Genomic DNA, 16,442 nt, shown 5'->3' with positions numbered 1-16,442 from the left:
AGTTTTTTTTTTCTCTGGTGGGGGGAGCCATTAACCTCTAACTCTTTCAAACAGCTTCAGTGAGAGAACCTCCAGAGACAAAGACAAAAGCAGCTTTTGTTGTTGAGTCTTTCTCATCTTATGTGTCCTCAAGAAGGTTTTGTGCCCAATTAACTTACAGTGTGTCCCACGCCTGTCTCCCCCTTCCCTCCAGGGTCCAACAATATGTTTGGCACCAAGGAGGGGCCAGGAGGACTGCCCACGTTCGGCAGCCCCCACCACGACACCTGGAACAGACTTCGACGCACCCCGCCATCTTTCCCCACCCCGCCACAGTGGCCCAAAACCGCAGACGCCGAGAGAAGCAGCTCAGCCAACAGCCATGAGAGGGAGAGGGAGAGGGAGAGGGAGAGGGAACGGGAACGGGAAAGAGAAAGAGAAAGAGAGAGGGAGAGGGAACGAGAGAAAAGAGACTCCTCCATCGGTAAAGAGGAGAAGGATAAGGACAGGTGAGTTTGAGACAGATGCAAATTCACTTTTTTTCTATTATTTTTTATCTTGAGGATATTAGCTTTTCTTAGCTAAGTGAAAAATAATATTTCTGCAATAATGCAATTACTATAGATCATCACAATTCAACATTTGACCCAGGACTTCACTGTATTGTTTCAAAGCATTATGTAATTATGTACTTTACTCAAGAAATTATGAATATTTGCATACACACAACAAAATAATCCTCCTAGCTCCTCAAATACATGATCACAACAAACGGCAAAGACAGGGCCACAGTATCAGTCCCTTTATTAGCTGGAATTAACACATATACGAGATTATCAAATTATCTTTGGACTAAACAAAATCACCCAAATTGGCTCTAATTATAGGAATTTGGGAAAAAAATGACAGTTCTCCAGTCCATTAGTAGTGTCCTTGGAAACTGAACTATATTGTATTTGTGGTTCCGACAACAAAACAAACTAGCAGCTGCAAGATAAGTTATCTGTCAAAAATTAATTGGAAGTATCTCTGTGGATAATATTCTAGCAAAACGTAGGGGTAACTCACAAATATGAAGGCAGTAAACATCATGAGAAGAAGAGTAGATAAATCATACCTAAATACAACCCACCTACACGATGCTTGTTTTAACTGGCACTAACTCAACTGTTTTATTATGTCATAACAGGGATTCTGTGGACCGCAACCGCCACTCCAACCGTTCATCTCCAGCCTCTGCACCCGTCAGCTACCAGATCAGCAACCTGATTCGCTCAAACAGCCAGAACTCCAGTGATTCGGGTCGACATCACAGCGGCAGCGTGGACCGGGTCCGTGAGGCGGAGAAGGAGCTGCTCGAGCGCCACAGAGAGTCTTCCACACTGGCTGACGTGAAGGTGAAGGAGAGCCGCTCGCCCGGCAAGGAGATGCTCGAGAGGAGATCCTCCGAAGACTCCATCAAACCCATTCAGCGTTCTCCTTCTCCATACTCCAAGGCAGTGATCAATGAGCAGAGCATGAAGATGGCAGGTGGGCCCCCACCTACACTCAAGGACAGTGAGAGGAAAGAGCCCCCACCTGCGGAGCTCCTCCACAAGGTTAAAAATGACATGAAGATTAAGGAGGAGAGGAAGGAGGAGCAGGAGGTCATGGTGGTGAGTTCTGAGCCAGCTCCCCAACCACCAGCCCAAGCTCTTCCTCCTCACATCAGCCAACCTGGAAACCCGCACCACCACCATCCACCTCTGCCCCAGCAGCCCCCTCTTCCCTCACCACGTGGCAGTGACATCCCAGCACCTGGCCTGCATGGTGTCCCCATGGCACACTCTCTGCCCCTCTCCATGAGTGCCATGCCCCAGATGGGCAGCCTCAACGTGCTCGACCGGGCTCGCATGGCTCCTTTCATGGGAGTGAGCCCCCTGGCAGGAAGAGAGCGACTGCCCCACCCTGCCTTCCCTTGGGACCCACTTAGAGAGGCCTACCGCAGCCTGGATCTGCAGCGGCGCATGGACTTCCAGCTCAGGGCCGAGCAAGGACATCGCTTCCCCAGCATGTACGAACAGGAACGAGCCTACCGCGAAAGGGAAGCTCATGACTACTCTCACCACGAGCACCTGTTGGAGGTGCGCAGGGAGCACGAGAGGATGAGACAGCAGGCAGAGGAGCGAGAGCGCCTCCACCTGAGGGAGGAGCTGGACAGAGCACGCCTCCATCAGTTGCACCAGTCCCCTATGGAGGGCCATCTACCCCACATGCCCCCCTTTATGCCCCACCTTGGTGGCATGCCCTACCCTAGACTCAGCCCCTCCACAGGACACAATGGTCCTCTGAACAGAACACCCCCTACTGCCGCACTCAGTGCACCCCCGCCCCTCGTGCCAGCCGGCAGTGCCAGGCCAGCCTCACCCAGGAGGACTACCCCCCTCACCACACAGGACCCACGAGACTACTCCCCATCTCGCAACCCCAAAGAGGTAGAGGCTCGGTAGCTTCTTAGAAAAGTCCTACCAGACGCACTCACAAGCCCCACTCCCCCAATCTGAAACCTTTTGAACAAAATGCACTGCTCTTCACCAGAGGAGAGCAAAACTCCCTAAGGGAAAGGGTATGATTGTACAAATTAAAGGTATGTACGGCTGATCAAGCACATGCCATGACTTTATTTTTAGTGGACTGGAGGTTGAATAATGTCGGTAAAGAGAACACAAATATGTGTATGTTTATATGCGACTTAAATATTTGATAATTATTAATATATTAATCCAATCCCTTTTTTCAGCTTTGTGCGAAAAGAGAGGTCCTGAAATGAGTTTGTACATTTCCTATCCTTGATCCATGTATAGATATCATTTCTATGAATTTTATGTATTTTGTGCATTAGTCACGCCTTTTACAATATTTATCCCAGTTGATTGTGAGACATATCCATTATGACCCACTGTAAAAACTGGATTTTGGTTTCAACCTTAAGTAATTTAACCTCATGGTACCAGGATATCCTCAATGATGACAATGTACAATGTTACATTACCAATTTGTTATGTTCATTTGTTTTGCCTTTGAGATATGCAGATAAATATATATTATGAGGTCTTTGTTCAGTCTCTGTAAAGAAAACTGATGTAAATAACTTGTTGATATTCCTTCGCTGCAAAATTACTGTGTAAATTTATTAGTCTTTTTAACCATTTCTAGAAAAACAAAATTAAATGAAACATGGGGAATCACTTCCTTGTTGAATATCATGGCAACAGACAAGCCTGGCCAACTGACGGGAAGTGTGACGGGAGGGTGTTGTAAGGGGGCCTAGTAGGATCATCTGCAATCTATGCAAAGCAGCACACAGCACCCTAATGAAGAGATCACATGGAGGGAGCAGACGATACTGGAGAAACGGAGAGAAACCTGGATTAACACGTGTTTATATTATCAATGAAATAATGATGGAATTATTAAAAGACTTCCAAGTCACAAACTGGACCAGCCCCGGACAGAAAAGAAGGACACTTTTTAGTGGGCGGCAAAAAGGACTTTCTCTGTCAACCTTGTGGTGTTGTGCAGTTGTTTTTCTTAGACTCTTGTATACAAAACAAGTAGAATTTTAGGCGTGCAAAAAATGAAAATGAACATTCATGGTTTAAAATGTACGGAATAAAGTTTGGACCTAATGTCATACATTTGTTGCTTGTCTTTCGTTACAGTACTCGTTGTCAGCGCTGACTGCAAGTGCTGAATTTGTCTGTAAGTCAAACCCACTGAGTGCAATGTTCATGTGAGGTTGATAGGTTTGCCAATAATGCTTGTGCCTCAGTTTTCAGCATTTAGAGTATTTGCTCATCTGATATCAAGCTATTACTTTAAAATCACAAAGGCAACAGACTTGGCTGGCAGAGTAGCCTAAGCCATCAGATCATTTGACCATAATCTGTCATACATGGGCTGCAGAGCTCTTCAGTAGGGATCGATGAGATTGGGCCCAAGCAATACAGGGACGGACTAATAGGACATTGATTTTGTATGAAAGTAGGTTTTGAGTGTTTGTGTTGCAGGTAACCGGTATTGACTGGCAGCCCAGCGGCATATTGACCCGCGGTCTGGACTCATTAAGAGGAGCAATGCCTGGGAGGCAGGCTATCGGATGGTAAGGGAGAGGCTCCTCTTTCTTCTCATACGCCTCCTCTCCTCATGCACACCACTCATCTGCTTTTCTAATGAGGCCGGAAGGCGCTCTGGAGTGGGCCGCGGAGGGAGCCCTGAGGCGCCCCATCCTGTTATTGACAAGACCTCGGCTGTGCTTGCCGCCTGTCCACAGACGGCCAATTCATCCTGATAATGCGCCGACTACTCATCTCGCTGCTGTGTGCCGTGAGACCCACCAATCCTGTCCCATGGTATCAGCCCATAATGACAGCGTGGATCAAACCGTGGCCAGGTCATTAGGGGATGTTATTGAAAATCAATGGCGCTCCTGTGTCTCACACACTCCAGCAGGGTTTTTTTTAAAAGTGCTCCTTGAAAAGGCTGTTTGCCAGAATGGGGCTGGCGTATTGGGAAGACTTAAATCACTATCACTTTCAATTTAGGCTCCAAGTAATCGAGCCACATATTCCTCCAACGGGTAGCATCTGTCAGTGGCCAGCTTCACTTTAGGACTCTGTGCCTTTAGTCCTAATCATCTAGTCAACAACAGGTACTTAACCCCTGTACTTGTTACCGCATAGTGATTTTTCCTGTAACTATTATTTACCAAGCAAGCTTTGGTTGAAGAAAAACACACACCTTACATTTTCCCCCGACTCAATCACTCTGTCCTGTGCTCTATCCATTTTACGGCTGAGTGTGGAACGGCCCTCCGGAGATGAAAAGCTCCATCAATTTCACTCATCGTCTGGCAAGGTCAATTTATTTCAGCACACAGTCCATCATCAGATAGGAATCAATTGACACATCGCCTAGTATATCCAACCCAAGGTGGGTTATTACAGCTTCTGCAATTGTCAGCTCTTTTTCCAGGGCTATTCTTCACATGCCCAGGCTATTTATTATTCTTTTGGCCGTGCGTGTTTATGATTTTCTGTATTTACTTGTTCATAATTTGGAACACATTTCCTATTTGATGGAACATTGTTACAGTGACAGGTCTTCATATAACAGCTTGTCACAAAAAAGGGACTGGGATTCAAGATTGTGGGTTTTTCTTTACACATTTCTCCACTATAATCCCAATTAATAGGATATGGTGGTATCTGAGGTAAGACATTGTTTTATTGTTCCGCTAATCCTCTTCATTTATCTGTGAGAAACCTCAATGCTGAGGGTTTGGGATTGAATTTTCATGGTCTCAAATACCTCCAAAAAGTACTTGGCACAGAGCTCACCCCAGATTCAGCGAACAGTGGGACAGGCCTAAGGGGCTTTTATAGAGCACAATGGCAGCTAATAACACAGTGCCAAGCTAATAAGATGGGCAACAAATGAATGGCTCAGTCCAAGCTCCTTTTCTCTCTTGCTCACTCTTCCCCCGCTGATAAAACATGTATGAAAGCGTTTTTGAGCCGCTATGTAGTGGCTCCCTAGACTTTTCCCCCAGCGAGAGCTAATGCATTAGTTCCCAGTTGAAGGCTGTTTTGAAATGGAGATTGGTAATGAGACGGGAGGCCCCCGCCATGATCACATTTGGATTGCTGAGGCCTCAGCCGGCCCGGGTGATTTGGGAGACCATGGCTCTGCTCGGAGTTCAAGCCCATCTCTCTGCGGGGGTTAGCAAACCCTGACGAGAGCCATTCTAAACCACTAAACTATATCTGAACTGTGAACTGAGGAAGAGAGCACCGAGTCAAGAGCTTTGGATCCCTGTCACAGCGCTCTTTGTAGACTGCGTGTTGTTTTGACCACCTAAAAAGGCTAGCAGCATACATCCTTCCATGTTGCCATCTTTTTTTAGCCCTCAATGTCAACAGAGCGGCAGCTGACAGAAACCAGGCCAGTCAGCGGTTAAGGAGCTGACTTGGAAACAGCCAAATGGTGTGAATTCCGGACCCTGGTGACAAAGTGCTGTCTAATGTCTTTGCACCTCTGGACCTATGACAAATATTCCGGCTGTCTACCACTATGGCTGTGCAAGGAGACTAGCCAATGCGTCCTCCGAGAAAGGATATACTGTAAATCACTCACAGAGAAACCTCAGAGAGCCCCATGTGAGACAGGGAGGAGCAGAAGAGAATTAAGGGAGATGGAAAAGAAGGAGGTCCAGAACAGCCACCAGCCAAAATAAGTTTTCCACTTTGATTCAATTTTGAGGATTTTTCCAGCCTTTAGTGGAACCTCACAATCTCCCACACTGGCCATATTATGTACACAAGCCATAAAAATGAATAACATTTATGCAGCTGGGTGCATCTGGCAGCGATAGTCCTCTCATTCAGGGAGCCACAGGATGGCACCGTGCCGTCACACCACCCTCTCTGTTCTATGTATGGGCACCAGACAAGAGAAGACTTAGGGGAGGGGTGGGTGGTGTAAAGGGAGGCTCCCAAATGCTTAAAATGAGTTTAAAAAAATAAGAGATTTCAAGGCAAATGGAGGCCATACGTGGCTCGTCCAATTTGGCACAGCCAATGCACACGATTAGCCGTAGAGACGTTAATCAAAAGTGGCTCAGTATTTGAAGGGGCGGTGAGAGGCACTGCCAGCTGGTGACAACATGGCTTGTGTGCACGGGCCAAGAGTGAAGTTTATTTGAATATGGATCTTGCCGTGACCGTATTTCTCCAGAGCTCAGTTAGCAGAGCGTTCCTTGGCTCATCACTGGGATCGCCTCAGAGCCGCTTGGCATCCGGGAAGGCGGAAGTTTTTCCAAGCCGCAGAATGAGAATTACGATTTAGTCCATCCCCTCTGGTGGTGTGGGCATATTCATAAGCATTTATTCAGTTTGACGCTGGCAGAAATGCAACACCTAGTTCTTGGCGTCCGTGTGTTAGGATTTCCTTTCCAATATGAAATTATGAAATTGACAAAAAGGCTGTTTTTACAGCCTATGAATTAATAACACATTTAAAAATAAAACATCCTATCTTTCCACATAAAACCATGCTAGCCCCCTACTGAAAACACAGAGCTTAAATATTAAACTGTCAGTGCTCTTTCTGAGCCAGCCAGAGCTCGCGTTGGAATACGACCACCAGTACAGTAAACCAGCAACAGCACAGCATCTGTTTTCAGCTTTGATGAGTAACAGGGTGTTTTTAGTTTGGTTTGATTTGATAAATTACCAACTAATTGAGTTATGTTTTGAGCTTGTTGATCAGGTTTAGGGTAGATTTTGTTAGAGGTAGTTAAAATTAATGAAAGCAGGTTTTGAAAGCATTAATTAAAATAAGTTTTAAATTGCTCTGTATTTCAACATTAATCACTGTTATAGAGTCAGTAACCCATGTCTTTCCTCCCCCCACTCGTGCAGTCAAAGATAAAATACATTTTCTGGTATCCCTTCCCACTATCCAATCCGGACAGAGAACTCTTAAAAAGACTACTACCAAACAGGCCAAGCAAAGTGTGGTGACGTGGAGAGGAGGGAGGGGGCTGCTAACTGCAAAACAAGGAAAAGAGGAAGTTAGCTAAAACAACAACAAGGCTTACAGCTACTTTTAGTATGAGGTTTCTTTACCCAAAAGAGACAGAGGGTGTACCCACGCCACAGTGTCCCAGGGCTCGAATCTGACCTTTGACCTTTTGCTGCATGTCATCTTTCAAATATAAATAAATGACTATTACATTTGCGCCCTTGCTGAACGGGTTCAGTGGTGATGCTCCTGCACTGGTGCACCAGTGGTGATGCATAGCAACCTATAGAGATTTGTTTGTAGAGCTGAAGGGTGGAGCAAATGTAGTGATGGAGTAGGAGACATGGATGCAACAACTGAAATCTGGACACAGCATCAGAGGTGGAGCCCCGTTCTTTCCTGTGAAAGTTGCTCAGTGGAGCACAACGCCAAAAAGGCTTGAGATTCCCCATTATAAAATACCCGCGTTGTGGGACCCATAGAACATGTGCACGAGAGGCCGGCAACCCAGCCGGCCAGCTTCCTGTTTAGCCCCTGGCTAACTTGCATAGGGATAAAATGATTTAATCTTGTGGCATCTTCTACACTTTTAAAATGTTATTGGACCAAATGGCTCAAATTATGACTGTAAAATGAATCATTTTGTGGTTGTTGTGATGCTCAAAAAATGTATCCAATGTTTTACAGCAGCTTCTTTCACAATGTAAGTCTTTTTGGGCCCCAGTGCGACACGTCACATTGTAAATACAAGGATCGGCAATTGCAACATTACTTGTGTCTATGTTCCTTTTATACCGGAAGACCTTTATTGAGAAATCACTCCTGATTTCAACAGTTGACGAGCAAGGTTATGCAAACAACGTGACTCGTGCTGATTCATAGAATGTTCACCTGAAACATGAAACACTGTCAGTCAGTGTGGCTTCACTTTCACAGATAGACACTGTTAAAGTAGTTCACAGCCTCTGTGTGTGTTAATGATATATGAAACAATCAATATAATGCTCTGAAACACACACGTGTAGTTATTATTAATGCACTCAGCATGCCTGTGTGAGGTTGTTTTCTTGATTCATACTTGCTTCTTATTGTTTCTTTCAGTGCAGGAAGGTCCACATCTCTGTGCACTGTGAATGGCCACTGGTTTTCGACTGCATTTATGTCATCAGCAAGTCATAACCCTCACTAACCAGAATACAAAAGGCGACTGTAATAAGGTGGAAAAGGGCAGGGGGATCATATTCTTCATGAAACAGGCTTCGACAAGGCTTCTCAGCATTCCAGGCCTGGCTTTGCCTGCCTCCCATGCTTCTTTGGAAATTTGTCTGGCAGCAAATACGCTTTGAAAGGCTCTTATCTCCTATCTGGGCAGGAGTTCCATGCACCAAGATAACAAACCCTATCTTATCTCGCTGTGTTCGTTAATGTCACAGCTTAAGGGGCTTGTTCTTCCACTTGCAATGGGGCTTGCAGAGCGGATTGTTTGCAGATTAGTCAACACAGGCCTCTGGAGGTCTTGGAGCACGTTCAAAATGCTTGTCTTGTCCCACAGACGTTCTCGCGTGCGCACATTGGCAGATTGGCTGCCTCCCGCTTTCCTGTGTCAAATGGCAGGAGTACCACGCAATGGTTGGTAGGCATCATTACACACAGTGAGATCTACAGTAGTACTTATCACATCAGACTAGCCAGTCGTGCAAGCCAAAACAAAAAAATGTGCATGATAGCCACCCAAGGCCAACTTTGTTGTCAAATGTTTGGGGGATGACTTGTTATTATTCTGCTGCTGATTAGCCCAGAGCCCTAATCAGTGCTACATTTTCAAACAACATCTATTTGAGCTTATCAACCTAGGAAAACATTCAGCCTGCAATATTTCATGCATTTTGTCCAGTGTGTGTGGCCAGATTCATGATCATCCCTTTGTGACACAAGAGACCAGGCAGAGCTCCATTGACTTCAGCCATCTGGCTATCTCACACAACCCTTGGCTACACAGTGGCTCACTCAGCGATTGATTGGGGTGTTGAAGGCCAGCTATTTAGCACATCAGAACAACAAGTACTGCTATCAAGCTGGCCCTTCTCATGCCTCGTTTCTGTGCCGCCCAAGAATGTCTCTTATCTCTTCCCTTCTGCTTGTTGGTTTAAGCCAGACAGCATATGCCCGCATTCCCCGTGTAATACACCGTTGTGCTTTTGGTGCAACCCTGACAGACTCACAGGTTGCCACTGAGATCTGATGGGGGATGTAACCCCTGTGATGGTTGTTAAGAACTGCGCCTTTAAAATAATAAAACCTGTTTCCATATTGCAGCCTCTGGGAGAAATATAACACCGGCAACAACAAAAAAAGGCATTTTCTTCTCAACAAGCTCTCCTGTGGCTGCACCAAAAGACTGACGGATGAAAATAGAGCCCTGTTCCATATCATTAGATCCCGCTCTCTCACCTGATTACATTCATATTAGTGCCTCCATTCTTCTCCCATTATTGTTACTTCTAGTGAAACAGGCCTGATAATGTGCACTCACGCGCTAGATGCAAACCTGCTCATTCCCATCTCTGATTCTTTGTTGTCAGCGAATGGTTTTTAAATGAAAAGTGTGAGTGCGGTGTAATTATAATTCTGGGGGTATTATGAAATCAAATATCACAATGAATGTAATTTTATTTGCTTGTAATCTCTCTCACCCAGGCTAATAGGCGTTTTCAAAGGGCACGCTCGGGGGGTTTAAACGGCGGACCATCTCTAAATAGAATGGCTGCTCTGCTCCCCGGCTCTGTTCTTTTGTCTTTGATATGCAGGCAAAGAGCTTGACAGTCTGGGAGACGTGGGAGATTTGTCGGCCTGTGATCTCCATGCCTCTCTGACAAATGAGCGCCTTTGGCAAGGCTGCTGGAGGTACGGCTTCTCTGCCCTGCTGGAATCCTGATGAGACTACACTGGAGCTGCTGGTAATGAAGTCAGGGCACAGGACCAAACTGCTGCCAGGAATGACCTTTAGTCTACACACATGCAGGTCATTTGGCATCCAATGACTCAGAATCGCACATACCTTTGTGCTACTGCATGTAGCACATTTTTTAGTGAGATGATACAAAAATAGACCAAAGCGCGCTCCTTATAGCGATTTACCACATTTTAAAAAACACATTTTAACAAGAAATACTAATTTAATTATCTATTTTGCTTGTTCTGTCAGTGGCAAATGGTTTACATTTTAAATTTCCTGACGATCAGTGATGGCTGATGTTTTGTCTGTATTCATATTTGACTAGTGGGGTAATTTAGGATGCAATCACCAGCCAGTCAATCTTCATTACATCGGACTCAAGTGCTCCACCAAGCACGCAATTGCTCGACATTGATTTTGCAGATTCTTTCAGTCTGTGTAATTCCTCATACAGTGTATGGTAAAGATATCTCAGTGCGAAGTGAGATGTTAACAAATTATGACCTAAAAATTTGAATCCCCTGAGGATAAATGTTCTCATTTCAGCCCCACAGTGAGCAGGAAATAGCTGGTATCGATTCTGGACGTTTCAATTCCACACTGAGGAATCTCAAATCCACAACGCTCACTCAATGCAATCCAACATGGTTGCCTTTGATTGCAGCTCTCTATTTCAGGGAGGCGAGTAATGATTCATAGGAAGAACAAGCACTACCCCTTGTGGCCCACTTGGCCCAGTGCAGCATGGGTAAATGGCACCTCCAGCTGCTTCTGGGCCCCTCCTGATAAGTTAACCTTGTGATAACATGCTAATGCCTGATTAATGTTGCCGTAATTAGACACAGCTTTTCACACTCAGTTAAGAGGACATCCTCCAGCAATTAGCCCGAGCCAGAGAGAGATAATTTCAGAGAGCACAGCAGAATCACGTTCCTCAGCTCGTCTCCATTCCCTCTTGGCAACATTAAGGTTTATTTTCTCATTATTTCATTTAATTACTCGTTTGATGTTTTATACAGCTGCCACAAGTAATCTTTGATCCAATTAGGAAATGCTGATTGACAGCATGGGTGTGGGATTCAAAGAGCTGCATTCAATTTGCCGTTGTGACCTTATCAGAGGATCTGCAGAGGATTCTGTGTTCAACACTGAATGCCAACTAAAAATATAATAATTTCCCTTAAGAATATATTCTGCATGGATGGCACACCTTTGTGTGTAGGCGAGTGTGTGTGTATGTGTGTGTGTGCATGCATGTGTGCCCGTAGGTATGAGTCTGTAAGAAGGCAGCATGTGTTTGTGTTTTCCTCGCCAGACATCTAACAATGAGGAATGAACACATTAGTGAGGAGAGGCCCCTGTACTCACCAGCCTCCACACTGCCCATTAATAATGCACTGCCAGGGAATAGATGGGGGTTTGTGGAGATTAGTCCCGCATTAAGGACTCACTTGCTATTTCCATTAGAGAGACATGTTGGTCTTTCTTAAACAAGAAAGATCAGCCCACCTGTAATTGGACTATAAGATCCCACATCAAAATAGTCAGTAGTCCCACAAATCCCACTGTGTAATTCCTTTACAATGTCAGCAGTTACCAAAAACCTGTGGGATTCATTGTACTGAATATGTGGACATGGTGAATGCAGTTAATATGAAAGGGGAAAGAGGTTCTCTGGCGTGCATTTGAAACTCCCCTGCACTGCAAATAACTGATTTTTTTGCCATTTGGGGGCAGCAGAAACAATTTGTAAGATTGACTGATATATCATCTATTTTTTTCATCTATAATATACACATCCAGCAGCTATGGAGAACCGTGAGCATTTATTTTTGGTCTCTACCAACTCTTGAGGGGAATATCTGGCTCTTTAGCTGCTAAATGCTCCACAATGTTCACCAACGAGTCGCTAACTGTGCCTGTTTGGTGCTGAGCAGGCAATGTACAGTGGGTTTTTAGAGCTGTTTTTTCATGAAAACAGCAGCCTGTTGCAGCTGAAAAAATAACATCATCAGTGAATCAAAACAGTAAAGTAGTAGCCGGCCAAATATTGAACTGAAACATCATGTAAAGCCGAGGGGAAGCTGTAAATGTGGATGATTGGGTTCATCGTTCCAAGTGAAGAGCTGCATTGTTTTCGATGCCAATTTGATAGGCTATGTTGTTTTTGTTTTATTGTTGTTCTTTTTCAATACTATGATTATCAGGTATTTCATTAATTTTGACAGAATACAGACCAAATATTCAAAAAACTCTCTTCCATCCCCAATAATACAAAAACAAAGCCAGAGCGCAAGATGCATTATTTTGAATAATTGTATAAATGAATGACTATCAGATAAAACAGGATTTATAAACAAGAGTAAAGAAACAAAATTACCTTGTGTAAACTGCTGCTGATATATGATATACATTTTAAAATGGATGTACTGTATAAAGGTATTAAGCATGTAGTTCAGGCAGAACAATGAAGCAGTGTTTGAATTGGCTGATTGGCATCAGCTGTTTATCACAATCACAGGCTCATTCAGAAGTTGACGAGTAACATCCAATTTAATTCTGCAGCTGTATATTGCAGCTATTATAACCTGACATATTTCACTATAACTCTGCTGATACACTCATCTTAGGGCCATTTGCAGCTGCAGCACCCTTGTTTATTTAACTATTTTTTAATGATAACCAGCCATGACAGCACCAACTCGTAATGTTTTCATTTTGTGTGTGTGTGTGTGTGTGTGTGTGTGTGTGTGTGTGTGTGTGTGTGTGTGTGTGTGTGTGTGTGTGTGTGTGTGTGTGTGTGTGCGTGTGTGTGTGTGTGTGTCATCATAGCAAAATGTGGTCCTGGAGACACCTTTTTGTAGCAGTCTGTAGTAGTGTGTCTGTTTGTGGACAGATTTTTGTCAGTGGGATAGCTTCCCAACCGTGCAAGATACAGTCAGTCACATCATTTTACAGGTGTGTAGTTGAGATCAAAATAAAGGCTGAGTTTGAAGATTGATGGCCCACATTTTGTTTAGATTGCAATCACAAATACTTTATTGACTCCTGAGGGGAAATTGGTATGTTACAGATGTGACTTCTAGAGTAGAAATATCACACTATAGAGAGATTTTGGTGATATTAATTAGAACCCAGTTTGAATCATTTCTAGAGCAGCTGGTATTGTTTCAGTGAGCTGATATTCAAATAAACAGCATGTAAAATTGACACTAATTACCTAAACTGTGTTTACCAAGTGAATATCTAAATGTTTAAAATGACAACGTGTGTAAAATTTAACTTGATGGATTTTATTTTCCCCAATCTCCTTGTTTATATCAATTCATTATGCTTGGCTTGTATTGGTAAGTAAGAGGGTAAAAAGGTGAAAAGCACAAAACCAACATTGAATTGATCCGCTTAACAAGTATTAATTAAGTATTGATCACCACACCCCCTGTGATTCTTAAACTGTAGTAGATCCTGCGCTGTGATTTCTGCCTGCTGTTACATTTCGATGGTGTATATTTAAATGGTGTCTGTGTGACCAGTAATCTAATACAGATACATTTTCTGGATATGAACAGATAATGAGCTACAGGCAGATACATATGGCATCCAAATTGGAGCACTCAAGGATGCTGAATGGATGATAAATGCTGTAGAACAGCCTCAGCTTGCAGTCTTGCCTCACTCTGCCTATTTATTCATCATTTTTATTTGATCAACTCTTTCACATCCGTTTATTTGTTGTTTAAGTTGGAGAAACTTTGATTTCAAGCTCGCTTGATAAAGTAAGAAGAAGGTAAAACTCACTATGATGTCACTTCCACTGTTAAAGTCTGAGAGGAACTTAATAAAGAACTGCTGTAATAAACATTATCTTCACTGCATTAACTAGTCATAATATTATATATACAATAAAGTCATCTTCATATTTTAGAAGAAGGAGTAACTACACCAACTAAGGCTTTATTGGTAACAGCTTCGAGTAGGGTCATGGTTTAAACTGAAATTGTAAATTGAGAAATAAGGAGTTAGGAAGGCTTTTTTCCTGTTTTAATATTTATTGCCTTTCTTTCAAAGAGTTGAATAAAACTAATATTAAATGGATGCAAGTTGAATTTTTTTTAAGGTCTGTTTTGGTATTTTTCTCTGGAAGTGCTGACCTCAGAGAAGCAGTGAAACCTTCATAACTCTGCTCCTCAGACCCAAAAACAAAAACAAAATCACTGTGCAGATGTTAACAGCAGCTGGAAGCACACAATGTTTTGGGGGAAAGACATTTTGAAATGTTTCTTAGGATTTTTTATCTATTTATGGTATTTCTTGCTTATCTTTTTTATTACATCCACGTACATAATGTACATAGAGATTGTTCCTGGGTTATTGACAAAATAATCTCACCACAAGCTTTTCTGGACCCAGATGTCCTTGAAAATTACAGATGTTGAACGTCACTAATAGGGCTTTTCATCCTTGTTGGCTATAGGTAGACAAAGGAAACTCTAGACTGTAAGGCAGCGCATCAGCTCAACTGCTGTTAGAGCCAGAAAAGGCATGATGACAGCAGTGTATACAGAGACCTCACTATCAGTAGGATGACCCCTGACTGAGGAGGAGATGGAGACAGCTTCAGTGAAAATAATCATCAATTTCCTCAACAGTGATGATGTGACGGAGGCAAAGAAGCGTGTGGCAGACCTGAACAGCAATTCACGGCCGTCAGCCATTGTGAGAAATGCTGTGGACGCAACACTGAAGGGCATCAGCATTCCTCAAGAATGCATGGGCCTGTTGCACTACAACCTGCACATGGCAGGGATGCTACACACCCTGAGGGATCTGCAGGATTTTGTTTTTGTTTTAGAAGGTTCACAATGTAGATTTGGGGAAGAAATTTTAATCAGAAGAGAAAGATCGTCAGTGACAGATTTTTTACACCTAAACAAACTAAAAAAACAAACTCTCTTCAATGTCATGACTGAATAAACAAGCTGACCTTAAAGGACAACACAATTTCATACTGTTTTACTTTGTTTTTATTTGGCGGACCCTGCCACCTTTCTGGCTTCACACAGTGTTCTGGGGACCTTATTGTCCTCTGAGAACAGCTTGTTTATTCAGTTATTGAAAAAATGAGAGATAAGAAAGTTACAGAAATAAGTGACTGAATTTCCATTTTTGGGTGAACTTATTCTTTAAGCCTTTAGTCCAAAAAGCAAATTTCTGATTTACTTATTATGCATTTTCATCTGTATATATATATATATACATATATATGTGGTTATATGTGGTTATTACCCACCGAATTATAATATATGTCAAGCTGGGTGGAATATATGACTATATGAAGTTGATTTTGTTGTTGTTATTTTAATTTTCCTTAATCTTACGTTTATTCAGCTTCTTTTATTGTATAAAAGCTGAAAAGTTCAATAAAAACAATCTTTAAAAAAATGTCCAAAAAAGTCAAAAAAGCTGCAAAAAGATAAGGTGCTTGTGAAAAGAGGTTTGGTAAATCAGGTAAATCACACTATATTACAGTACACACATTATAAATATTTACTACGTGCTACATGAAACATGAAAAATAAAAGTAAAAATACACAGTTGCAGTTGTTATATACCAGGTATCACAAAATGTGCATTCTCTGCATAATTCTCACTAAATACAGGTGCACTTGTTGCAGGCACTGCTGGCTTGTTATAACAAACGTGTATTTTGTACCACATGATACAAACTTCTTTGCATATGGTGATTATATTCTTTCCAAACACACTTTCTTTATTTCCCTGCAGTGTCTTCTCCGATGCAATAGCAGCAATGTGTGCATGCACTTGAGCCACAGATCAGCAGACAGTGGGAGTTCATATGGGAGGGTGCCGCCGCAGCACGGATGGAAACACCCGTACTTTAAAACACAAGCCCACACCGCCCCTCCTCCGTCAGCTGATGACG

At 43.1% G+C, this 16,442-nt stretch overlaps 1 protein-coding gene across 9 annotated transcripts in view; it reads left to right on the top strand.

Annotated features, from left to right (window-relative positions):
• The window catches only part of fbrsl1 (fibrosin-like 1), a 286,306-nt gene extending 282,654 nt beyond the window's left edge, over window positions 1-3,652 (top strand). For all 9 annotated transcript variants that reach the window (XM_073465902.1, XM_073465901.1, XM_073465900.1 and 6 more), the window contains 2 exons: window positions 194-488; window positions 1,169-3,652. In XM_073465902.1, the coding sequence (XP_073322003.1) occupies window positions 194-488; window positions 1,169-2,468 (1,595 nt within the window). In that variant the 3' untranslated portion in view covers window positions 2,469-3,652. The remainder of the gene's footprint in view (window positions 1-193; window positions 489-1,168) is intronic.
• Window positions 3,653-16,442: the final 12,790 nt, after the last annotated feature.

This window comes from Pagrus major, chromosome 5, assembly GCF_040436345.1.
Source record: "Pagrus major chromosome 5, Pma_NU_1.0".
Lineage (NCBI taxonomy): Eukaryota > Metazoa > Chordata > Actinopteri > Spariformes > Sparidae > Pagrus > Pagrus major.
The sequence above is the reverse complement of the archived record's forward strand: the minus strand, read 5'-3'. Positions and strand labels throughout refer to the sequence as shown.